The sequence below is a fragment of the Numida meleagris genome, unplaced genomic scaffold (genome assembly GCF_002078875.1).
Source record: "Numida meleagris isolate 19003 breed g44 Domestic line unplaced genomic scaffold, NumMel1.0 unplaced_Scaffold249, whole genome shotgun sequence".
NCBI classification, from domain to species: domain Eukaryota; kingdom Metazoa; phylum Chordata; class Aves; order Galliformes; family Numididae; genus Numida; species Numida meleagris.
In genome coordinates, this window is record NW_018364295.1 from 325,677 (window position 1) to 350,519 (window position 24,843).

At 41.5% G+C, this 24,843-nt stretch overlaps 1 protein-coding gene across 1 annotated transcript in view; it reads right to left on the bottom strand.

Annotated features, from left to right (window-relative positions):
- LOC110390918 (myosin-1B-like) overlaps window positions 1–22,212 on the bottom strand; it is a 39,814-nt gene extending 17,602 nt beyond the window's left edge. The window contains exons 1-21 of the mRNA XM_021382499.1: window positions 22,148–22,212; window positions 20,132–20,348; window positions 19,874–20,017; window positions 19,620–19,776; window positions 19,045–19,072; window positions 18,609–18,720; window positions 13,046–13,138; window positions 12,886–12,949; window positions 12,698–12,796; window positions 12,510–12,613; window positions 12,221–12,359; window positions 11,727–11,845; window positions 11,481–11,630; window positions 11,235–11,405; window positions 8,733–9,042; window positions 7,858–7,931; window positions 7,662–7,749; window positions 5,522–5,639; window positions 3,850–3,973; window positions 3,199–3,335; window positions 1,446–1,701 (exon numbers count right to left, since the gene is read on the bottom strand). Coding sequence (XP_021238174.1) covers window positions 1,446–1,701; window positions 3,199–3,335; window positions 3,850–3,973; window positions 5,522–5,639; window positions 7,662–7,749; window positions 7,858–7,931; window positions 8,733–9,042; window positions 11,235–11,405; window positions 11,481–11,630; window positions 11,727–11,845; window positions 12,221–12,359; window positions 12,510–12,613; window positions 12,698–12,796; window positions 12,886–12,949; window positions 13,046–13,138; window positions 18,609–18,720; window positions 19,045–19,072; window positions 19,620–19,776; window positions 19,874–20,017; window positions 20,132–20,335 — 2,691 coding nt within the window. The 5' untranslated portion in view covers window positions 20,336–20,348; window positions 22,148–22,212. The remainder of the gene's footprint in view (window positions 1–1,445; window positions 1,702–3,198; window positions 3,336–3,849; window positions 3,974–5,521; window positions 5,640–7,661; window positions 7,750–7,857; window positions 7,932–8,732; window positions 9,043–11,234; window positions 11,406–11,480; window positions 11,631–11,726; window positions 11,846–12,220; window positions 12,360–12,509; window positions 12,614–12,697; window positions 12,797–12,885; window positions 12,950–13,045; window positions 13,139–18,608; window positions 18,721–19,044; window positions 19,073–19,619; window positions 19,777–19,873; window positions 20,018–20,131; window positions 20,349–22,147) is intronic.
- Window positions 22,213–24,843: the final 2,631 nt, after the last annotated feature.

A 24,843-nucleotide genomic window follows, 5' to 3' on the forward strand; every position in this document is an offset into this window, starting at 1 on the left:
TCTAATGACACAGGTCTGATTGTCTCTTTCCTAACTCCTTCTGCCCCCTAATTCACACGAGGCTTCCTGGCTCTCTGCATTGTCTAACCTCTCTCAGCCAAAATGGGATTGGGTTCACGGCAAAACAGCATTGCTTAACCTAAAGTTTAGCCTCTAATTTCTACTATAACTAACATTTTGAGCAACGTGATAACGTGATTGAGGGATAAAATGCTACTCAAATTAATGCTACTGTGATGTATTCTAAGCAGAATACCAGAAAAGGTATATGTTTGCTTCCCAGAAGAGTCATGGACGAAAGACATCACTGCAGTAACAACAGATGTTATCTCTCAAATTCATACTGAAACTCATGAGGCACTCAAAACTACTGCTACTGAATGCATATTTTCTGAGGAAAAACATAGAGAAAATGGCTTATGAGGAGTGTTTCAAGTAGAGTTGACTGAAATTCACACAGCAATGGGACTTAAAAAGCAGACTGAAATGGCTCTTCCAGAGATGAAACAGTGAGAAACTGTGAGTCAAGAGAGAGGCAGACAACACTCTAATGGAAACAATCATATCTCAAGACTTTTTTTATGCTCTGAAATCTGAAACTATGGAGTGCATTGAGTGGAATCCTAACCTGGAATCTAAACCTGGGCTTCTTGCTTTTTTTCACATACTTTCTATGCGAAGATGTTACCATGAAGCCCAAAATATTTATAGAGTAGGTTGGCACTGGAGAATGGGACAGTAAGAACCAAAAAGGATGCAAATGAACTCAGAAAACCGAGCGATGTTAAGTTGAAGTGCTGAAGAAGGATTCAGGGAAGGAATCTATCCTTCAACATGCACAGTGATTGTCTTAGGGCTTGAAATAATACAGAACTGTCCAAAGCCAGCTAGTTCGAGAGCACATGGAGTCAAGTGACAGTTCCACTTGCACCAGACAGCCCTTGGCCATAAAGTATCTTACTACCTTGTAATAGCTGACAGTATTCCTGTCTTGCACAAATTCAGTCTCTGCTCAGTATTGTTGCAGCTGAAAAGCATCAGTCTTTGTTCCATACTTTCACTGCTGTTTCTGACAGAAAAGCAGTCTCACCTCTGGCTCCACATTATAATAGTCAGCAATTGAGGAAACATGCTGTATTTCATCCAGATCCAGAGAATGCAGCTAGGGGCATGTTGTACACCCATGGCAAAGTGGCTTCACACTTGATTTCGGTCAGAATTTCCCTTTTTCATAATGGTGGTAATATTATCTATATGCTTTGTACACACTTTGCTTAGGCATAGATGACAAGACCAGATGATAAGTCAGTGGAGACCAAGATGATAAGTCAGTGGAGAATGTGGCCCTGTTACCTGTCTGTTTACATATGACAATGGAAAAGAGAATGGAAATAGCTGTAGAAAAAGAGGAAGTGGGGGTGAACCTGAAAATGGAGGTTACTCACAGACTGAACCTGCAGCTGCAGGTCATTTTTCTCTTGCAACAGGGTCACCATTTTCTCCTCTAGTTCCTTCCTCTTTGCCTCCGACTTTGCCAGCTCTTCCTTGGTCTTCTCAAACTCTTCCTTCATGTTGGCCATCTCCTTCTCAGATTCTACACTCTTCAACATGGGCTTCATCTTGAAGTACAGCTTCATCCAGGGCCAGTGCTTGACATTCATGAATGCTCTAACATTGTATTGGATTATATAAATGGATTCTCTGAAAATGCATGAAAATAATACAGGTTATGAGACTGGAGAGACTTGGGTTAGAAACAGATTCTTGTTATTGGTAACACAGCATCAGCACTGTTTTCAGGGAATTTTTGTGTGATACTTTTTATCTCAACTTTCTTGTGCTTATTAAAGTCATTTCTAGGTGCTGGACTGCTGAATGCCTGGCTCAGCAGCATGAACAATAGCTACGTCTGGGCATAACAGGGAGAACTTCTAAATAGCTAAAATTCTCTGTCATGTTGTCTGATAATCTCAAAGTGCAAGTGCTCTGGTGAAGACCAGAGTGAAAACTGACATTCATGTTGAGACTATAGACATGGGAGTTACTGTAAATTGTGGAAACAGTGGCTTGTTACTTTTGGGTCCGCAAAAACAACAACTATAGTATTAGAAATTACTAAGACGCAAATTGAAAACAACAATGAAGTTTTACTATGGCAGCTCCAGCCCCTGGCTGTACAACAGCCCTGGCTCTGGCTCTCCAACCATGCCCTTAAGGCCAGGGCACAACGAGCCACCATGGGCCCAGCATGCTGTGTTCCATCTGCAGTGCCAGCAGTGCAGGCGAGGGTTGCAGCAGGAGGAGCAGGGTGTGGAGCCAGGGGTTGGACTCAGTGGTTCTTGTGGTCCCCTCCAGCTCCAGATGTTCAGTGTCTCTATTGAATGCCAAAGGATTTTGTTCAAGGCAGCTTTGCCGGTACATTGCAGAGAAATCCAGTAAGGATTATTGAATTCTTATAAACTATCCCTGGTTCGGGAAGCCCCTGAGCTAAACATATATGGTAGGGTATTACAGAGAAAAGCTACTAGTCAGCAGAGAGCATCCTATGGTGCTCCTTGGGTTCTATGTAATCATTGCTCCCCCTAAACAGCTTTCAATTCTCAAAAATATTTGAGACAATTTGCTTGGTGTGCCCAGTGCTGCCGCTCCTACACTCCAAATTTTGCATGAATTGTTCCACCTCAAAAGGATAGAAATGAAAAGAGTATATTCTCAACTGTTCCACACAATGTACCTTCTCTGTACAAGTTAGAATTCTTCATCTTAGACAGAAATGAAGCAATGAAATAAAACTGAAGAGAAGTAGAGCAGAATATGAATCCATTCGTTACAAACTGATGTGATTTAATGAAATTGTCAGACAGAATGTTCCAAACAGCCAACTGAACTAGTACTAAGGTTTGTCTATCTCCATCACAGGGTTCTGTAAAGGCTGGAAATGATTCTAAAGGTTATTACTTCCTAGAAGAAGGGCTCACTGTTAAGTATCATGGTCCAGATGCTCAGTCCAACTACTAAACTGCCATTGCCAGAATTTGGAATGTTGAAACAAGGAAAGTATTAGTTTCTGCTTTTTCTGTTTCCCCTAACCTTTCTAAATGTCTTCACTGAGGACAGATTTTTTTGTCTGAAATGGGATGCTGCAGTCCCGGACCTTTGGTCTGACACAATATGACTCTCCCTGTGTTCATGTATTACCTTCTTGCATTCATCTTCTTAAATTCAATTCTCATGAGATACCCTCTACACATAGCTTGCATATGAGTGATGAGGCTCACAAGCTTCTCGTCTCTCATTTCTTCTAGGAGTCCTAGGAGACCTGCCTTGAAGAACACCTAGAACATAAAAGAGGGATAAACAGTTTAAGGGTTAGGCAGATACACAGTTATTGGCATGTGATATAGGGTAATGAAAGGCAGTTTTGGAAGAAAGCATGCAGAGTAACTGTTTAGTGGCTAGAGAGATTTTGAGTCACTGTACATATCCTCAATATTCCTATGTTTCGTGACAAATCGTTCTATGTATGATCTAATCACACTGTTGTGAAGTCATTTGAGGCATGCTCCAGAGTAAGGTGGGGAAGACCTAGCTTGTTGATAGTTACTAAAACAAAGTTAACGTAGTATGACATTTTACTCCGTCTTTTCGCCATACCCTTTTGTATCTCAATGGTCAAGGCTCTATAAAGTAACTTACAGGTGGCTTGAGAGCCATACATGATGATGTTCATTTAATAGTGCACACAGTTGTTTCCTAATCACCATGCAGGCTGATTTTATATGCAAGAAATATTTTAAATAAATGGTACTTTTTGTCATGAATATACCCACTCTTCCACAAGGACTTTACCTTGGTGTGGCCAAATCTATATTGGTTGTGGTCCACATCAATGGAGGAAAGAAGCTTTTCTGAAGCCTTTTTGCTGTCAATGAATTGGCCTTCTGGAATGGCTGAGGCATTAAGAATCTTGTACCTGTAAGACAGGTTACAAAGCACTGGTTAGAAACAGCATGAGGAGAACTGGTGCTACTGTATATAATGGGATAATGTGATTGGAAGCAGAGGTGTCTGAAAGCAGCTGAGTACACCATCTGAAACCTAGACAGGCTTTGCTGAACAGAATATGATGACAAGGGGATATGATTACTCTGCAGCGAAATTTTTTGGCTCTGTAACAGTATAGTACGTTATGACATACAAAATTAATGTGAATATTTAACAGTATTTGTAGGTCCAGGTATTACGAAGAACATAGTGAGAACATGTCAACTTTCTTTCCTCATCTTGTTTCATGATCAGAATAAGGCTATTTAAAGTGGAAGATGAATTAAAACTGCTAACAAAAATCAACTGCATTCCAAAAGGAATACAGATCTTGCAGAACTCATTGTCTCTACAAGTCCTACTACTGAATCCTTCAGTTTGGACTAAAAATGACACGGTATTATTTTTTAACTGCTAGCAGCAGTCTTAGCCTTTTGCAAGGTAGCTTAATGATTAAAGTAATGCTATGTCATGGACAGGATTACCTAACTCTCCTAAAGGGGTTTCCTCAGATTAAGAAATGATGAAGGGTGACTGTACAGTGAGGCACTTCTTGTAGTCAAATAAGAGAATATATAAAATCAAGATAATGAAAATGGCACAATGCATTTATTTTGTATTTTAGGCTTCTGCTGTAGTTTCCTCTGAACCTCAGCACACTTCCTTTGTACTGTACAGCAACTTTTGTTTCTGGACCATCACCACTTTGGAGCGTCCCCGTTACTTGTCACATCAAATTATGATTTGACCATTTTATCAGCTAATACCTTATTGAATTAAGCATCAGGTTGCAGGGCATATTCAAACAAGTCCTACATTCCAGACTTCACTTCTTCAAAGTCTGAATATTCTTGTTGCAAAAGGAGTATTATCAATTTTTTGCCAAAGAGGCCAGGAAGGGAAGGAAGAACCAAACAGACTATGTCTTTTTGCTGGGAAAGAGCTTTTTTTGGTACATTTAATAGCAATAGTACCCAGTTCTGATTCAGCGCTTTATAGCAACTGAACTCACTTAAGCCAGTTTAATTGTCTCCATTTTAAAGACAAGAAAGCAAGTTACAGGACGCAGGCCAGTGACAAAGCATCAACAAAGACTTGGAGTTATGAATGCTTAGTCAATGCAATCTAAGGAGACTGTGTCGACGTATTTTTTTAATATTGTTTTGTAAGACTCCCATAGACTTATAAAGAGTAATCTATAATGCCACTTAACTCATTCAACAAGCATTTTGAAGCAATAGGCAATGACTACAGTTCAGAAATGATACAGGTTCTGACAAATCAACAAATCTCTGGTCTCATCAAAGAGAGAAAAGACTGGAGTGACTTAAGATAATATTTATGATAAAGTTTCCTCAAATGCCACCAAACTAGTCTGTGTCAGAGGGTGTCTCTCCATGGTGTCACCATATTTGTCACCTGAGTTTTGGGTTTACCAAATTCTTACATAAACAGACAGTAATAACTGAAGACGTACCGTTGTTTAAAGTCTGCATAAAGGATTCTGCTCGGAAAACCCTTCCTGCAAATTCGGATGCCTTCTAGAACCCCATTGCATCGCAGCTGATGCATCACCAAGTAATGGTCCATTTCACCTTAAACAAGATACATATATAATGACTCCATTTTTTTCCAAACAATCTTGATATTTGCTAGAATGACAGAGTAATTTTCCCTTTTGCTAAAATTCAACCAGATCTTGGTTAAAGATGAAGGAAATGAAGACAAAATATGTCTTCAACTCACAGAAGCTGCAGTTGCTTCATCCAGCTGAGCTTTGCTACTCAGAATACTAGGACCAGCAGTGCTTATAAATCACCAGTGGTAAAAGGCATAGGGCCACATTTCTCAAAAATGGTAGAGAAGTACTCCAAAAGACCAACTGAAAAATCTGTGACAGCAACAGTACCCTCACTGGATGTCGGAAGAGGTGGCACAATGTAGAGTGTGCTACTGCTCTTCATGTTAGAGATTATTTTACCTTGAATCTGCTGTGGAAACATTCACTAAACTCAACCTTGATTAGATTTGAAAGATAGATTCCAACAATCAGAGGGATAAGTAGGATCCTTAAAGCTCTCAGTCCTTTAAACTGCCAGTGGAAGACAGCTGATTGAAACTGGAATAATGATCTCTATCAGATATAATAATCTGCTAAATTTCTTAATCTTATTCCCATGTATTGCAAACAAAGTACAATTGGCAGAATAAAATAATTTTGGAATCACTTTTTGATGAAGAAATTTCTGTCAGCTGCTACAGAGATTAATTAATGCAGAATGGCCCATATCATTCACCCTTACCTTTTCACTGTAATCTATAAATAATGTGTACCCAGAGGCATGGTTAGCAAAGTCGAGCATAATTAGCCTAAAAACAGCTAAAAATCAGAAAATATCCAGTTTCTCTTCCTTCACAATTCTTAATTCTATTCACTCATCACCACTCTTTTTCTTAAAAGGCAAATGTCATATTTCCTCTGAGTCACTTCTCTCTGAATATTAAAATGACAGCCATATCTGGCAGAATCATTAATTCATGAATATTTCAGTAGGTTTCTTTAATTCCCTTATGCCTTCTCTACTGTCAAGACCCCAGCAGGGTTCCTCTCTCATTACTTCAGGAATATGAAATTTGGACTTTCCATACTGGCTTCATTTATAGTCGCTGGAGTGAAACAGTGTTTTCTAGGATGTGATTCATCTCATCCTAAGATGTATAAAAGGGACCAGATGAGTCATACCTCAAAATGCCAGCTTCTCTCCATTGAATATAAAAGGAGTTTAGATGAATAACAATTAGGATGGTTGGACTAGATGATCTTAGAGGTCTTTTCCAACCTTTACGATTCTATGATTCTATGAATAGCTGAAATGTGAATGTCATATATATGCGTGTTTCTTGTACCATGTTTGTGTTCTTCAATGTTACAAAGAGAAACAATAAGAAGGGTAAGAAATGCTTGGAAATTCTGGAGCAGAGCAAACTGATGCTAAACTCTATTCCCCTTGTACTCCTGTTGCATCTACTACATCCAATCATTCTACCAGCATCAGGCCTCATAATGACTAGACTCCTAAGACCCACACAGGGCACTTAATGGGCCCAAACTGAACTGTTCTTGGAGACTGAACTCCTCATAAGAGTTTAACATTTAGTTCAAGAAAGGAACAAAAATAATTCACATCAAAATGCTTTTCAGGTGTAAGCAGCACCCAGCAGCTTATACAGGGAGTTCTACAAGTGATGCATGATTTCTGACAGTCTTCCAGCTAGAATCAGATTCTAACACTGAATATTTAGAAGTTGTTAACGTGTCTTGGTTTGAACCCAACAGTTTTGACAGACATACTGCCTTAAAAATAGGCACTTAATAGGAACTTGGTAGTGCTGTTACTCCTGACAGACAGTTTCATTAGTTCTAATAAATCTCATCTTTATTATCTTCAGCTCTGTAGGTATATTAAGTAAAGTCAGGTAAGTGTGGAGGACCACGTAGAGCACTACTCAAAATTTTATAGACAAGACAAGGAGGCTCACTTGAACATCTGGAAGAAGTTGGCGTAGAAGCTGAACAGCCCAGTTCTAGTCAGTGTAATGTATAATGGCAGACTTACCTGGTGTCTTGGTCTCATTTGGAATTAAGCAACGCACAAAATGAGGATGGGTACTTCTCAGGTTAGTCATCAGCTTGTTTAGATTTTCCTGCGATAGAACAAAACACAAAGTTTGAGCTCTGAGCTCAAAAGCTTTTGAATTTTTATTTAGATGTCAAGGAAAACATTGGTTTGTTTTAAGAAGAAATTCACTTACCCTGAACACAGCAGATACTGTCTGGAAAGATCCCCCCTTTTTCTTAGCACCTTTCTTACCACTGCCACTATCACCTTTGGAGAAGCAGATAAGAGCTGAATGGTTGGAGTAAGCAGTATGCCAATATAAACATTAAATATTAATGTGAAATAGTGACTCACTGCTGCATGGTAGTTTTATGTGAACTACTGCTAGCTGGTTATTAATCAGTGTATGATATATTTTGGTCTCAGATGCATGACTTAGTTTACATCATAATGCATGTAGCTTTGGTGGTATGGAACACTGTGGCCTGACATTTTACATTTCACTCTGTGCCACGAGACATTACTTTGACTTAAAGACATACCCTCAACTTATTTTTGTATTTGTTTGTAATTAGGTGATAGGCCACAGAAATAGCTCCGCAGCGGACATTTGCTTATGAGTGCAGTGAAGTCTCCCCTAGAAAAAAATCTCCTATTCTAATGTTCCAGTTGAAGGATAGGGACCTATTCTGTGTTATGGCAGCCCAAAGGCAAGGAACAAAATATAGTCTCCAAAGAATACAAATTGCTTACATTTTCCAAATATATTTGACACCTGTCTAGATGATGGCTAACCATGCACATGAATCACAACTCAGTAAGCCAGGAAACATCCAACTCCTGTCACTTTGTTTTGGACTTGCTGAGTGTTGCTTCTCTGCACCATTTATTCTGCTCCATGAATATGGAGCTTTCTGCAGTTATGCATGTTTGTATCTTAGTCTTGGCATATCTGTGCACACAAGACCAGGGTTGGGTTAGAGGATGAAAAAGAGCCTAGAGAATATCACAAGGAGGAAAAACAGAAGTAGACTTTAGTTTTTTCCTGCCTTACTGATGAGCACTCACTTGTTTCTGCCCCAGCATAGTTAGAGAAAAGAAAGGACAACAGCTTCAGGGATGATTTCTGGTACAGCCCCACAACAGTTTCGTTCAGGGGGTCCTTGTTCTTCTCAAGCCAGCCAGAGATATTGTAGTCCACTGTGCCAGCATAGTGCACCAGGGAGAAATGGGCCTCAGCCTTGCCTTTGGCAGGCTTGGGCTTCTGGAAGTTGTTGGACTTGCCCAGATGCTGGTCATAGAGCTTGTTCTTGAAAGAGGTGTCAGTTGCCTTGGGGAACATGCACTCCTCTTCCAGGATGGAGAAGATGCCCATGGGCTGGGAGAAATACGAACACATGAAGAAAGAAAGCGGTGAGGAGAGGGAAAGTGAATAAAATTTCATCTTGCATATGATTCGTAGTTTGTTTCAGTGACTGTAATTTGTGAGGCACAGGTTCTTAATACATCACTAGTTACTATAATAATCAAACATAAACATAATATAATTAGTCTCTGCAGCTCAAACAACTACTATCAACACGGCAACTTGACAGTATTACCTAGATGCATCTTTGAGTGAGAGGCTTGTTACATGTTATATTCAATTGCTTTAATCATCTTTGCCCTAAACTCTTTGGAATGTAAACCAGTGAAACAAAAACAGGAATTCAGAAGACAGCTTTCAGTGCCCTATTCATGGGACTGATGCTGTTGTGTATGTCTGTTACAAGTGATCTGGTTCCAACTGCCATTGTAAACTTAGTCTGATGGCTCCTCAAAAATTTGCATAAGTAATGGATGTGCATGAGGGATAAGATTTTTCTCACCATACATGGAATGTAAATGGCAATAATTTGGCACATTAGAATACATATAGCCTTCTAATTTATCACAGAATGTATTTAAAATTGGAAATGTTTCAATACAGAAATGTAGGCATATCTTTAGACACATCAGAGCTTACATCTGAGTGAAATTAGGAATCTTCTGATACTGCAGATCAGTTATATCTCCTCAATTTAGCTGGAGATACTGATTTGACTTCTACTTCATTGGACTAGAGATTGTTCTAGAAGTTCCTTCTTTTCATGAACCTTTTTTATATACAATTTAATAAGATTGCATCAGATGCTTACAGCTGATATCAGCTAGACAGCTGCCATAACTAGAATTAGTGTTTCTCCAGAGCATCAGCTATCCCAGGAAGTGTTGGGCAGGAATACCATGTTTTGAACAAATCTTTTGCCCACTATGTTTAGCTACTCTGTGAGAGCTCTGGGGTTAGAATGTATCTTGCTTAGCTGTAGGCGTCTCTAAGTAAAATCTAGATCTGAGTTAGCTGTCCAGATTGTTCTAGAATCAGTGGAAGCATAGAGACATTTCACAGAATCACTACTGAGACATATTTTATCAGGTGGTTTGCATCCTAGGTGTGTCTACTTCTTTCCTGTCATTACAAAAGTGACTACAGCACTACATTAATGTATGTGATGTATTTCCTGTGGCTCTAACTACTCTGTATTATTTAGATGCAGGACATAAACTGTGTGGACACTGAGCAGTAAGCATAAGTATACCAATATGCACCACCTGTGGATGGTTGCGCTGGCTGTAGATCCTGTCACGTGGTGGAAACAGTGGGAGGTTAGGAAGAAATGTGAGGCTTATATGTGCAAAGGCATCATCCATAGGTATGAATATTACGTGGTGAATATGCTTGTGGGGTGGTTGAAGGAGTCACTGGGCAGCGGGCTGGGAACACATACTGGTATGCTTCTGAGAGGGAAGATATTTGCATGTGTGTGCATTGCTTTGCACATACTATGTAAGTGCTGTGCACAACCACTGGTCACTGTCTCTGCTGCAGTGGGAGGTTAATTCCCATTACAATCACTACCAGTGTAGTGGCAGTGGGCATTGATGGAGGGGCCAGAAAGAATTATGTTGACAGAACGAGGAACTGAATTCTGTTGATTACTGCAAGGAGCAAGACTAGCAATTTCACCTTACTGTCTACTATTAGAGGCAAAATTAATGTGCAGAGGGAGCTTGCTGCTCCAAAAATTTTTATAAATTTATAAGTTCTTAATCGATTTTAGGTATATTTTTAGATTTTATAAATTGCTTGTTCTTATGGGAGAATCAATCAACAGAAATACTTGAATTTATTAAGAATCATAGAATGGCCTAAAAAGGACCATAATGATCATCTAGTTTCAACCCCTCTGCTGTGTGCAGGGTTGCCAACAACTAGACCAGGCTGCCAAGAGCCACGTCCAGCCTGGCCTTGAATGCCTCCAGGGATGGGGTGTCCACAACCTCCTTGGGCAACCTGTTCCAGTGCGTCACCACTTTCAGTGAAAAAATTCCTCCTAATATTTAACCTAAACCTCCCCTGTCTCAGTTTAAAACCATTCCCCCTTGTCCTATTGCTATCCACCCTTGTAAACAATTGTTCCCCCTAATAAATGGACTAAAATATACGACCAGGAAATAAATGTGCTTTCCTAAAAAGAATATTTTCTCTACCTTCTCAATGAGCTCAATGCAGGCAGCCAAGTCCATCCCAAAGTCAATGAACTCCCAGTCAATGCCTTCCTTCTTGTACTCCTCTTGTTCCAGCACGAACATGTGGTGGTTGAAGAACTGTTGCAGTTTCTCATTGGTGAAGTTGATGCACAGCTGCTCCAGGCTGTTGAACTGCAAAATCAAAATATAAAAAAGCCATTTAGTTTGGAAAATTATCAACGGGCAAACATACCTACTGTAACTCACATCAAATATCTCAAAGCCAGCAATGTCCAGGACACCGATGAAGTGCTGCCTGGGTTGCTTTGTATCCAGCTGCTGGTTGATTCGAGTAACCATCCACAGGAACATCTTCTCGTAGACTGATTTAGCCAGTGCTCCCACTGAATTGTATACCTGTAAGAAATATAGCCAAAGTAGTAAAGAAGATTGAGCTAACTTTGAAACTGAAAGAACTGAACAAAATGAAAAGCCAGCTATCTCTCTAGGTACCTGTTGGACATTTTGCCCTTTAGTCACATATTCATTCCCAACTTTCACCCTGGGATAGCATAAAGCCTTGAGCAACTCCGCAGAATTCAGACCCATCAGGTAGGCAGCTTTGTCAGCCACTAGGAAGAGACAGAGCAAGGGAGTACAACATGGGCAAACGTGCCTTGATCCTCTAGGAAGAGTCTGTTACAAGGAGCCTAGCTGGGCACTGCTCAGATGTGCTCGCTGTGACGGGAAGCTCCTCCTCCAGCCTCCTGGACAACACATCTCCCCAGCACAGCAGTGCCTCAGCCGCACCACGCTAAGGGTTGCAGCAGAGATTAATCTTTCATTAATGTCCATGTAGAGCATAAATTAAACTAGTGACTTCGTGTCACTCGCTCCAACGGGTACAGCTTAGTTTCTGGAAAAGGGGAAACAGTCTCAAAGTTTTGGGCACTCTACTGGCCAGTGTTCCTCGTCCATTTCACGGGGAACCCCGCAGCCCACCCCACCTTCCGTGCCGTCCGGCTCCGCCTGCTCCTCCCGCTGCTTCTGCTTGAACTTCATGTTCCCGTAGTGCATGACGGCCCCCGTCAGCTTGTACATGCCCACCTTCTCGTCGGGGCTGAAGCCCAGGATGTCCACGGCGTTCTGCGGACCGAACAGACCGGTCAGACGAGACAGGAGGTGCCCGGGAGCGGCCGCTGCGGGGAGGCAGAGGCCGGGAGATCCAGCCGGGCCTTCCTCGCGGCGGAGCTCGGATCCGCCCGGTCGGGGGTGCTGGCGCTCCGCTGTACTCACGTCCGTCGCCAGCAGCTCTTCGCTGTCATCAATGCTGGCAACGGTGATTTCCCCTTGGCTCACGTAGGCGAAGTCGTAGGGGTTGGTCGAGATGAGAAGGAGATCTGCAAGTGTAGAACGCTGGTACGGGGGCGGGTCAGAGTGCAAAGGGAACTCACTGAGCAGAGCCCAGCAATGCTGACACTCACCAATGAGCTCCGGCTTCTTGTTGGACATAATCTGGTAAAAAATATGATAGCTCCTTTCACTGGCTAGCTGGAAAGTCACTCTGGATTTCTCCAGCAGATCTAACCAAAAGAGAGATACCGTGAGTCTCCTGGGAGACTTGAGATCAGGAATGCACAAATTCTGTGCGTGTTGACTATCTCCAACTCACAGGTTTCGATATCCGCAGAGGCCAGCTTGCCTGTTGTTCCAAAATGGATCCGGATAAACTTTCCCTGTCAAGTTGTAGAGATCAACGTACTGGCCAGAGTGATCGATGGATGAGACATACATTAGATCTCTGCATTCCAACAAAAATGAAATGAACTCACAAAGCGTGAGGAGTTGTCGTTCCTGACAGTCTTGGCGTTGCCAAAGGCCTCCAGCAGTGGGTTGGCGCTGATGATTTGATCCTCAAGCGTTCCCTAATTCAGGGAGAAAAGGGATCTTAGCAAAGGATCACTACTAGTTACTAACAAATATGGCAAAGGATACTTTGCAAACAGGTCATTTTTACATCTCATCCATGATTTTAATCTTCAGTTCACAGAGTTTTTAAACGCTCATCAACTATCACTCAAGAATGTTGCTATTGGTTTCCGGGGAAGAGTGCTGCAAGATGGATCTGTATTTTGTTTCCTTTTTGTACCTGCTATCATAAGTTCTGCTTTATATACAGAATCATTATGGCAGAACTCAGAGTCTGACATTTGTATGAGAAAGACGTTCCTGCATTTCCATTTAATACCCACAAAGGACAAAAGAGATGAAGAAAATGTGAAAAATAGATTTTTTTTTTTCTGGAGGTTCCTCACGCACAAGACACAGAGAAAATGGTATAGTCTTAAAGCTTTAAGTAGGAACGACCGAACAAGGGAGAATACAAAGTTTTGCAGTTCCATTCAAATGGGCAGCAGCCTTTCAGAATGCAGCAGTGTACCTCCAGACACACTTTGATAAGAAGTAGGACGTGGAGTCCTACTCTACGCTTGATAAGAGTAAGATGTGGGTGAAGCCTAAGACTCATAAACAAAACTTAACAAAAAAAAGAGAGCAGTGACTCTTGGAGACTGGAGTTCTTTCCTATTTTTTTTCATCTTTTCTTTCTTCCTTTTTTTTTTTTTTTCCTCCTGGATGGGTATGACTGCAGAAGAACATGTAAAATTTCAGTACTCTATTGTATCGCTCTTTTTAAATGAAAAAATGGGTGAGGAAAGAAGCTTCTGTAACATTATGTCTCTTCTGTACAATGCGGTGCAGGAAGGCTACACAAGGCAGAGTGACAGCGTGCTGTTTTGGAACGATAAAGCAAAGGTTTTCTAGGGGCTCACAGCAAAGTCCCGATTGATCCCTAAGCAGTCAGAAAATGAAAGTGTTGCCACGGATGGTTTCCAAGCCAAGCAAAGAATAAGATGAAAAAACGATCAGTTTTTATCCAGATGAAAGATCAGCGGCAGAGCTCAAATTGCTGCGTATTACAATGGGGTATGTTGAGCAGCCTTCAGCATCTTGCAGTGGAGAGGCAGCGCCTTTCCCAAGAGCGTCTGCAGGCGGCGCAAATGATTTAAATTAGTCTGGACGTGAAGAGCCCCTACAAAATTAAGCAGTATATGAAACGCTCTCTCCCCCTGTCCCTCTTTCTGTCTCTCATAAGAAATCTCAAATCTCTAGGGTAGTGTCCTCTCACTCTTTCTAAATGAAATTTCTCATTTTAAGAGATGTGTGTATGTGTCAGCGCAGTTGATTCCACCGTCAGAAAGCTTCATTTCAGCGCACAGCTGTAACCTGGGAACGCACTGGGTAGCACCATGAATGGGAACGTATGGAAGATCTGAAATCCTTTCTGCAAGTTCAATCTGGAGTCCTGTCTACAGGCTGCTTTCTCGAGGCTGAGAAAGTATTCCTGGGAAATGTTATTACTCACTTCCCTTATTTTTATACTCTTGCCTGATATCTGATTTCACTCTGTCTGAGACTGGATGCTGGGCTAGACAAAGACACAACTGAGTGTTGTATTTAGTGGTCTTACAAAAGGGTCACTTACTTAGTGGCCTTATGAAAAGAAACATACTACTGTTATAGAGACTGAATACCAAATAAATATTCTGTGAAAAGAACTTCGAAGAGGGCAGAAGCTGGTGATTTTTTTTTTGGCATCAAGCACAATCAGTACATCTTTCAGCTGTCTCCAAGTTTTGCTGAGATCGCTACTAGCATAGTGAGCAGCTGGTGAAAGCTGAGCCCAAGAGATCCTGGAATGGTGCTGATGGAAAGAGTGCTCTGGTGAAATTGTCTTTGCCATAATGACCCATCAATCACTGACACCTGCCTCTCAGTGAGAAAAAGCATTCAGCCTTAGGATCTCCTTAGGATCCACTGTGCCCTTGGGTACTCACACTGACAGGCATCACCCCCCTTTCATGCACATACCTCCTCACAGATTGTGGGGATGCTTGTGCCGCAAGGGTGTTTGTTGCTTGCTGTGTGCTAGGGAATGAAGCCCATGCCCTGTAAGTGCACCACTGAGCTCAGATTGCAGCAGCTGGGCTGTTCAGCAGAAAGGGGCATCAGGGCATGTGCTTTCTTCCCTGGAAGGTTCCCCTCTGAGGTTAATGTCAGGCAAGTGGTCCCAGCTGTCCCAAGTCTGAGCCTTTTCTTACACTGCCTGTCAGGGCTGTTGCACAGATCATGGGCAGAAGAACAAGCCAGTGGAAATTAAGATGTGATGCACCTGAAGTTACTCTGACTTCAGTGTGACTTCTCTGGAGTCCACAGTTACTGTACTTCCCCTGTTGGGAATGAAACAGTTACATGCCAGTGGGAGCCAACTGCTCTCTTGCAAGCACTCAGGTGTGTGGAGATGGTCAATCTCACAGCATACTAATGGTTCAATACACAGGCAGACTGTCATCACAGAGAAGACTTTTGCAGTCTTATATTCTTACCTGTGGTTGAAGCTTTCACTGTGTAAATAAGGACTGGGTAGGAACAGATACTTAGTTCTTTCCTACATTATGCAAGTGTTCTCTTTGGGGATCTGCTTGGTAGAATACTGTACAATAAAGCCCTTGAGGGAAGAGGGAGCGAGGAAAGCTGGATCATATTCAAGGATCACTTTCCCCAAGCCCAAGAGTGATGCATCCTAACAAAGAGGAAGCCAGCAAAAATGCCAGGAGGCCTGTAGGGATGAACAAGGAGCTCCTGGACAAAGTCAGACACAAAGAAAACCTCCAGTGAATGGAAGCAAGGACAGGCAGCCTGGGAGGAATAGAGACATTGTCTGAGCAGCCAGGGATCAGGTTACTAGAGCTAAAGCCGTGACAGAATTGAATCTGGCAAGGATGCCAGGGAATACAAGAATGGCTTCTACAAATATGTAAGTGGTAAAAGCAAGACTACAGAAAATGTGGGCCCTCTCCAGAAGGAAACAGGAGATCTGGTTACTTCAGATGTTGTCCTGGTTTCAGCTGAAATAGAGCTGTTTTTTTTCCTGCATAGTGTCTGGTGAGATGCTGTGTTTTGGCTTTAGGAGAAAAACATTGTTGATAACACACTGATGTTTTAGTTTTTTTCTGAGCAGTGTGGCACAGAGCCAAAGACATTTCAGTTTCTCAGCTGCTTGCACTGTCCTGCCTGTGGGTGGCTACAGGGCACAAGAAGATGGGAGAGGGCAGAACCAGAACAGCTCAGCTAAACTGGGCAAAGGGATATTCCAGACCGTATGACAGCATGTGGAAAAAAACTTGAAAGTGATGGGGAATTGGTCAGGTGGCCTGCTGCTGCTTGGGGACTGGTTGGGCATTAGTCAGTGAGTGGTGAGCAATTGCTTGTGCATCACTTGTATATATTATTATCATAACTATTATCCTCTTTTCCTCTTCTCTTTTCTGACTTTTATCTCAACCTGTGAGTTCCACTTTGTTCCCCCCCAATTCTCTCCTGCACCCCACCATGGAGTGGAACATGCAAATGACTGGGTGGAAAATGCTGAGATACTCAGTGACTTTTTTGCCTCAGTCTTCACCAGCAAGTCCTCTAGCCACACCTCGCTACTCACAAAATCTAAATGCAGAGACAGGGAGAATGAAGAACTGCCCACTGTAGAAGAAGATCAGGAGCCAGACCAGGTAAGGAACCTGAATGTGCACAAGTCCATGAGACCTAGTGAGATGCATCTGAGGGTCTGGAGGAAACTGGCAGAAGAAATTGTTAAGCCACTATCTATCGTATGTTAGAAGCTGCGGCAAGCCCAGTGAAGATCCCACTGACTGAAAAAGGGGGAAATGTAAACCCCATTTTAAAAAGAAAAAGGAGGAAGTTCTGGGGAACTATTGGCCAGTCAGTGTCACTCCTGTGCCCGTCAAGATCATGAAGCAGATCCACCTGGAATCTGCTGAGGCACACTGATAAAAAAGAGGTGGCTGGAAAGGAGAGCTTCACTAAGGACAAATCATGCCTGACTAATTTTTTGGCCTCCCATTATGAGGTTACAGCATTGGTGGATAAGGGAAGAGTAACTGGTGTCATCTACCTGGACTTGTGCAAAGCATTTGACACTGTCATGCATGACATCTTTATCTCTAAATTTGAGAGACATGAATTTGACAGATAGACCACTTGGTGGATAACGTTGTATGGTCTCACTCAAAATTTGCGGTCAATGACTTGATATCCAGGTGGAGACCAAGGACAAGTAGTGTTCCTCAGGGGCTGGTACTGGGACCAGCATTATTTGACATCTTCGCTGGTGACATGAACAGCTGGATTGAGTACATCCTCAGCAAGTTTACAGATGACACCAAGTCAAATGCTGTGGTCAACATGCTGGAGGGAAGGAATGCTACCAGAAGGACCTTGGCAAACTTGAGAGGTGGGCTTGTGTGAACCTCAGAGTTCAACAAGGCCAAGTACAAGGTCATGTACCTGCACTGGTGCAGTCCCAAACATGGATGCAGGCTGAGTGATGAGTCCATTGATAAGAACCTTACAGAGGAGGACCTAGGGGTATTGATTTTTGTTGGTTTTTTTTTTTTTTAATTAAAGAAAAAGAGAATATGAGCCAGCAACGTGCACTTGTAGCCCAGAAAGCCAACCATGTCCTGGGCAGCATCAAAAGAAGGGCAGGCAGCAGCTTGAGGAAGCTGATCCTCCCTCTCTACTCTGCTCTCATGAGACCCCACCTACACCTACTGTACTGCCTCCAGTTCTGAGGCCACAAGTGTAAGAAGGGCATGGGCATATCACAGCAGGTCTGGTGAAGGATCAGAAAGGCTGGAGCACCTCTTTTAAGAAGACAGTCTGAGAGAGCTGGTGTTATTTAGCCTGGAGAAGAGAAGACTCTAGGGAGATCTTTTAGGGGCTTTCTAGTAGTTAAAGGAAGAGGTACAGGAAAGATGGAAAGGGAGTCTTCATCAAGGATTGTTAAGATAGGGCAAGGGGTAATGTTTTTAAACTATAAAGGGGTAGATTTAGGGTAGATAATAGGAAGAAATTCTTCAGTATGAGAATTGTGAGGCATTGGCAGAAGCTGCTCAGAGATGTTGTGGATATGTTCAGGGCCAGGCTGGACGGGGCTTTGAGTAACTGGGTCTGGTGGGAGGTTTTTCTTGCTCATGACAGAGCGGATGGAACTAAGTTATCTTTAAGGTCACTTCCAACCCAATCCGTTCAATGATTCTGTTTCTTGAAGTGGAGTTCCACTATTGTTAAGAGGGATGGAAACTGGGTAGCAGGGGTAATCAAGCATAGGTGTGCTTGGAGAGTGCATCCTACCCATTACCTCACTCACATTATACTTTATTTTGATCATCTGACAATGTAGAAATCTGCATTGATAGCTTCTGCTGTATGGGCACATTCTCAGCCGAACATTAGAGGAGGGTGCCAGTCACATACCTGCATTTTACTAGGCTGTTGGTCTTTCTTCTTCTCACCAGTAACTGCAATTGTTGCAAAATACTGGATGACACGCTTTGTGTTCACAGTCTTCCCTGCACCGGATTCTCCACTGTTGGAATGAAAGTACTGTTATAGGAAACAGGAAACTTTATTTCTTCATCGGAGTAGATATTAGAAGGAAATTTTTTTTTTTTTTTACTTAGAGGGTGGTGAGGCTTTGGCACATGCTGCCCAGAGATCTGTGGGTGCCCCATCCCTGGAGATGCCCAGGACCAGGTTGGATGGGGCACTGGGCAGCCTGCTCTGGTAGGGGACAACCAGCCCATGGCAGAGGGTTGGAACTTGATGGTCTTTAAGGTCCCTTCCAACCCAAGCCATTTTATGATTCTATGATTATGTGATCAGCTTTGTCACATGTATAAAATATACTTACGTGATAAGAATTGACTGATTGTCACGATCTGAAAACAAAGCCACAGAAAGAGCTCTTCAGATGAGTTGTGTAGGGCTTTTATTCCTCAGAAATAGATAATTGACTTTAAGAGAAAAAGCTATGTCAAAACTGTATTTATCACTTTGTGATCAGTAAATTCTGCACTAATCTACATGTGCATTTTTGTACACAGCCAAATGGAGCTGTCCAAAATATAACTTAAATCACTGATTGCTTATAACACGTCTCCACTTACTGTTTCCTTTCATATATGTACAGACCTTGAGTATTGTTTAACTGAAATGAGATTCTCTTCTGTGATCCTTCCACAAAATTTCTTCAAATTCCTTACTGATTCAGTGGGCACAAAGCCAAATGGTTAACTGCAGTCTTTTCTTTATTGTCATTATCACATGGTTTAGGTTGGACTGCCTGTGGCATCTTAACGGAGCTCTGCCACAGGACAATGGGAGCTGTTTCCCTCAGGCACTGAATAGAAGAGCACAAAAGATGCCCGAACTGCTAAGCGTTCTGTGACCAAGATGTCAGTCCTACATTCTTGTCAAATGACTCACCAGTCAGCATGAACTGATAGGCGTTGTCAGAGATGGAGAAGATGTGTGGAGGGGCCTCCTGGCGCTTTTTGCCTCGGTAGCCAGACACTACCTCCGGGTTGTACACCGGCAGCCACTTGTAGGGGTTGACAGTGACACAGAAGAGGCCCGAGTAGGTCTGCGAGGAAGGGACACAGCACGTTGGCTTCCACTCAGCCTGGCACAGCAGTCCTCCCCAGCTGCGCTACCCAAGGAAGAGAGCTGCTGGTACTTACGTAGATCATCCAGGCTGCATAACGCTCTTTGAGGTTGTACAGCACAGCAGGCTCGTGGAGGTGGGTCATCATGGCCATGTCCTCAATTTTATCATACTTGGGAGGGTTCATGGGAAATACTTCATCATCCTTTACTGTCACAGTCTGGAAAAAAAAAACCGAAAAGAAACAAGAGGAGAATAAATCTTAGCTAGGGAATTTTCTGGTCTGGATAGGTTATGTATGATGAGTAACAGTATGACGGTTATTTACACTTACTGTATCATCATATGTTTTAACTGTGACTTTACCACCTTCTCTACTTTGTATGGTACCTTTCACATACATTTGTTTTTGATCCACTACAAAACAGGCTGCTTTAGCATCAAATGGGCGATTCTGCGCTTCAATTCGTTCCTTCTCAGACTTCCTTAAATAGGGAGCAGCTTCTCCAAAGATTGCCATCTCTGCATCTGATGACATGGCTGGAGTTTTCCTGGGGGAATTTAGAAAAGTTTCAGATATCCTGTGCATTTGTAATTTAAATATATCCAGAAAGTAATCATGTTCAATGTCTAAAAGGAAGAAGAGAGCAAATCAACCTCAGGAACCTAAACTCTACCTCAATTCTGGGTATCCACTGAACAAATCTTGTAGACCAAAGTAGGATTTGTAAGTTGGAAAGACTTGCTTTCACACATGATTTCAAAGTCAAGGTTGTTTTTGTGCCCTTCTGATTTCTGTTTTAATACTAAGCAAGAAAAGTTCAACTAGTTTCTTTATGTACCAAGCACTGGGACAAACTGTGAGTGACAGTCATCATCCATCTAGAGCCAAACCTGTTTTTCTTATCGATTAAATATAAAACATCTTTACATACCAGTGACAAAATTAGTAAATAAAGGAATATAACGTGTAGTAAAGGATATCAGTCAAAGCATAGTGTTATTTAGATAGATAAGTACTTGATGTTACATTTCAAAGATTTTCAGAGTACCTTTTAGCTTGACCATATTATGCAGGGTGACATCAGTTATGAGTCATTAAAAGATGACTTGATTGTACCAATACATACCAGACATTATGTTAGGGATTATTCTAGTAGAAATATTTGTACTTGAAATATTTCTCCCAGTCACTCAACTACTAACTTTCCCTAAAACACTTAAGCAGGAATGTTTCATATTTAAGTTCTCAATGAAGGTTACTTTTTTTATGTAAACAATCATACCTATCAGACAGGACAGAAGAACACACTGCGTTTGTTCTGGACTCTGGACCTTGTGGGTAAGCCACAGTCAGCATACAATGTTCTAGACCTTACCCCAGAGGAAACTAATGTAAGGGAGGATAAACTTAGGCCCTTCTGGAATTGTACTGTGAGACTTCTCTCTGAACACAACCTCAGTTTCAGACTTCCAGCAACTGGGCAGAGGGCGAATTTTTATAGTCTATAAATTCCAAAATACCAGCTTACATCACAAAATATGTTACTGTTTCTTTCTTTCATGTCTTCTTGGCTAAGCGTGAGTATCTGTCACTTTCCTTTCTCTATAACTGGAGTATTTCTTACTAAAAGAATTATGAATATGCTCATATTGATCAAAATATAACTTTTGCAGTGAAACTGGTTCTACAGCACAGTCCTTTGCCATTGTCTAGGTGAGCTACACTGAACTGATTGGCCAGTGAAACTGGACTGTTTGTTAAACCCTTACCTTCAGAGAGCCAAGGAGAAAATTTGCTTTCAGTATCTGTATAGAACAGTTAAAGAAAGGACAGAAACAGTTAAATTAAATAAAAGAGTTCTTGGTTAACTTTTAGTCCATATGCCTTGAGCATATGCTCTGTTAAACATGTTCACATTTCTTGTGTAGACTCTTACAACTCTTAAGCTAGAGCCAAATCCCACAAGAAGGACTTGTGTTCCTCTCCACATTGCTGTGATCTGCTGGAAACGTATATAATGTCCAAGAAAAACTGGGCAATTTTTGTATATTATTCCTATTAATTTCAATTGCCTGCAGAGTTAGTTTTCTTGTGCCTTTCACAGGGCTTAGAGATAGCAAAGTTTATACAAGGCCCTTCAAGAAATAGCATATAATTGCTCTTCTGCTCTTCCTTGTGCCACCACACTGGAAATAATTGGATTATTGAAACTTGGCACTTCATGTAAAACATGAACAAGAATGGTAGAAGTGATAAATATAAAAAACATGCACCTACATGTTCCAATTCTTTCCATAGCTGTGGAGATGTCATGGTCAGAATATGAAGCAAGCAGATAGGACTTACCTTGAAATGTGGAGGTAACAAAGAATAAGATCACCTTCAGCTGTGGCTCTTTATATGCAACTTCCTGCCCACGCAGCATTCAAGTGCTCTATTTTGGGTCAATTATAATTTACTCTCCAGTTGTAAATGTGTTGAAGCTGTGATCTGTCTCCTAATTACTTAGAGGCAGGATTGACTGAAGGTTGTATGGAGTCAGCTGCGCTGACCTTTTTTTTTTTCATGTTGATCCGTGCCAAGATGGAGGATTAAGGAACTCAAAAATAGCTCTAATAATTCCAAATAAGGCAACCCTTGGTTTCTGACTTCAGGAGCTTTAACACTTAAACAAGCAAGAATTCTTTTTTTTCTTTTCTAACTGTGCATAATTATTTCCTTACAACCTGCAATTTTAACAGACCCCATTCTGTCCTCTCTATCTATCTGGACATGCTGATAGAGAAGGAGGAAGATTTGGTAAGATTGATTTTTGCTCTCGTTATTTTTGTTTAAACCTTTGTGTAGGATGCTGGTAAGTCTGAGGCCAGTGTAAAGCTTGAGACAGTGTAAGACAACAGTCACCTCATGGACTACAAGAAAGATTTGCAGTCCTGGCCTGCAACACACTGTGAACTGAGGAGGCACAGAGGTATTACACAGCAGTACCTGATCATAAACACAACGCTGAATCATTTGAAAATTTAGAGGTGAAACATTATGGCAGAATGGTGCTCTTCTCTACTCTACTTTTTATCTTCTCGTGCTCTTCTCTACTTTTTATCTTCTCCAATCATGAATGTACACTTCCCCAGACACACTGGGATTTTGCTGCACATACCTACCTCCAGCCTCATTTTTTCTTCACTTCCCTATCCTTGTCCACCTCTAGTCCTTGCATGCTCCTTAGTAGAAGTCTGTCCCTAATTTTCCTTGGGTACTTCACCCTAACCTAGCTGTTAGACAAAGCATTCAAGCCCATATGCTGTCCCTGCTGTTCCTCAGGTTCTTAGAGCTGAACATTATGTTGTTTCCTGTCTGCAATCCTACTTAATCTAACCTATTTGTTATTCTAGATTAGTCTAGGTATCACTCCTAAAATTGCTTTCTTTTTGTCTCCTATTCTCTCTGCTTATACTGTTGCCTCCCAAGTCTTATTGGCTTTATCTTTGATGTGGCAGGACTAACAACAGTGGTAGCTATTGTAAATTAATTGTGCATGTGGAAGTATTTAGGAATGATAGTGTCCTTAAAGTTTAGATTTCTGAGCAGAGTTACCTTGAGTACATAAATGTTGACCCAGTAGGGATGAAGATGAGCATTTTCTAAAAGCTTTGACTAGGGAATGGGATGCGGTTGGGGTTCATTGTTGCCAAGTGCAGGGATGTCTAAAATAGTTTGAGTTGGTCCATCAAGACCATTGTTCTGTCCCTAGCCATGGCCAGAACAGATATACAGGACGAAATATAATTTAGTGCTGCTTACTCAGAGTGCTCTCTCAGCCTCCCAAAACAACTAGTTAAAGGAATCCCTGATCCTGATATTATTCTTTTGGATTAAATAATTTTCAGTTAATTTCTTCAATGAATTTATTCAGTCATTTTTGTACTGATGTAAGTATCTACAACATCCTGTGTCAATAAGTTAATTGCATATGAGAAGAGAGCTCGTTTTCATTTGTTCTGAGTCATTCATCTGAAAAACTGAGGTCATCTACAGTGAAACATTATTTCCTACTTACTTTCTTTTTTCTACTGATTGTATACCTAATAACTCCTAACTTAGAAGTGGTCACATTGCCTTGTTCACTATTGTTGTCCTTCTCTGAGCCTTTTCCAGTTCATTTATCTCTTTCGGGGACACATGTGGCCCGAACTCCAAGATGTTTGATGCATCATGCATTTATACAGTCACGTAATAGTTTCTCTTTGCACTCTATTCTTATCCTAATAACATGTTCCAAAAATATATAAAGAAACAATCTCTTTCCAAGCACAGAAGCTAATGTTTTCAGAGAAATAGTAATTATATCTTAGTGACCTCTATTGAGTGGTAATGGTCATCTTAGATCCTGTTATTTTCTTTGTAAACACTGGATTCATTTTTTTAGTGGGCATAATTTATAGACATTAATTTCACCTACATCTTAATCACTCAGTTACAATATAGTCAAGTGAGGAAATTAAGGAATGAAACTCATGGAATCATAGAATTGCTCAGGTTGGAAAAGGCCTTCAAGCTCATCAAGTCCAACTGCAACCTAACCATGCTACCCTACCTCTAACAACCTCCTGCTAAATCATGTCCCTGAGCACCACATCCAAATGGTTTTTAAGCACATTCAGGGATGGTGACTCAACCACCTCCCTGGGGAGCCTATTCCAGTGCTTAACAACCCTTTCTGTAAAGAATTTTTTCCTGATATCCAGGCTAAACTTCCCCTGGAGCAACTTGAGGCCATTTCCCTTGAAACTCATCTTCTATGATGAAAAAAAGCAAGTAATTCTGAATTAGAACAAATAAGGGAGAGATAGAGTTAACCACAGTTCTGCAGGATCAGCAGTGAGGAGATGTCCCAGCTGGCGATACATACAAAGAGGCCTAGAATAAGGTTTAGAATATACAGCTTCCCTCTACAGATGAATTTCCTAACCGTTAGATTAGGAAGAAATCCCTTCTTTTCTCCTTGTGTTCCAGTCACACTCTCTCTCTCTGGTACAAAA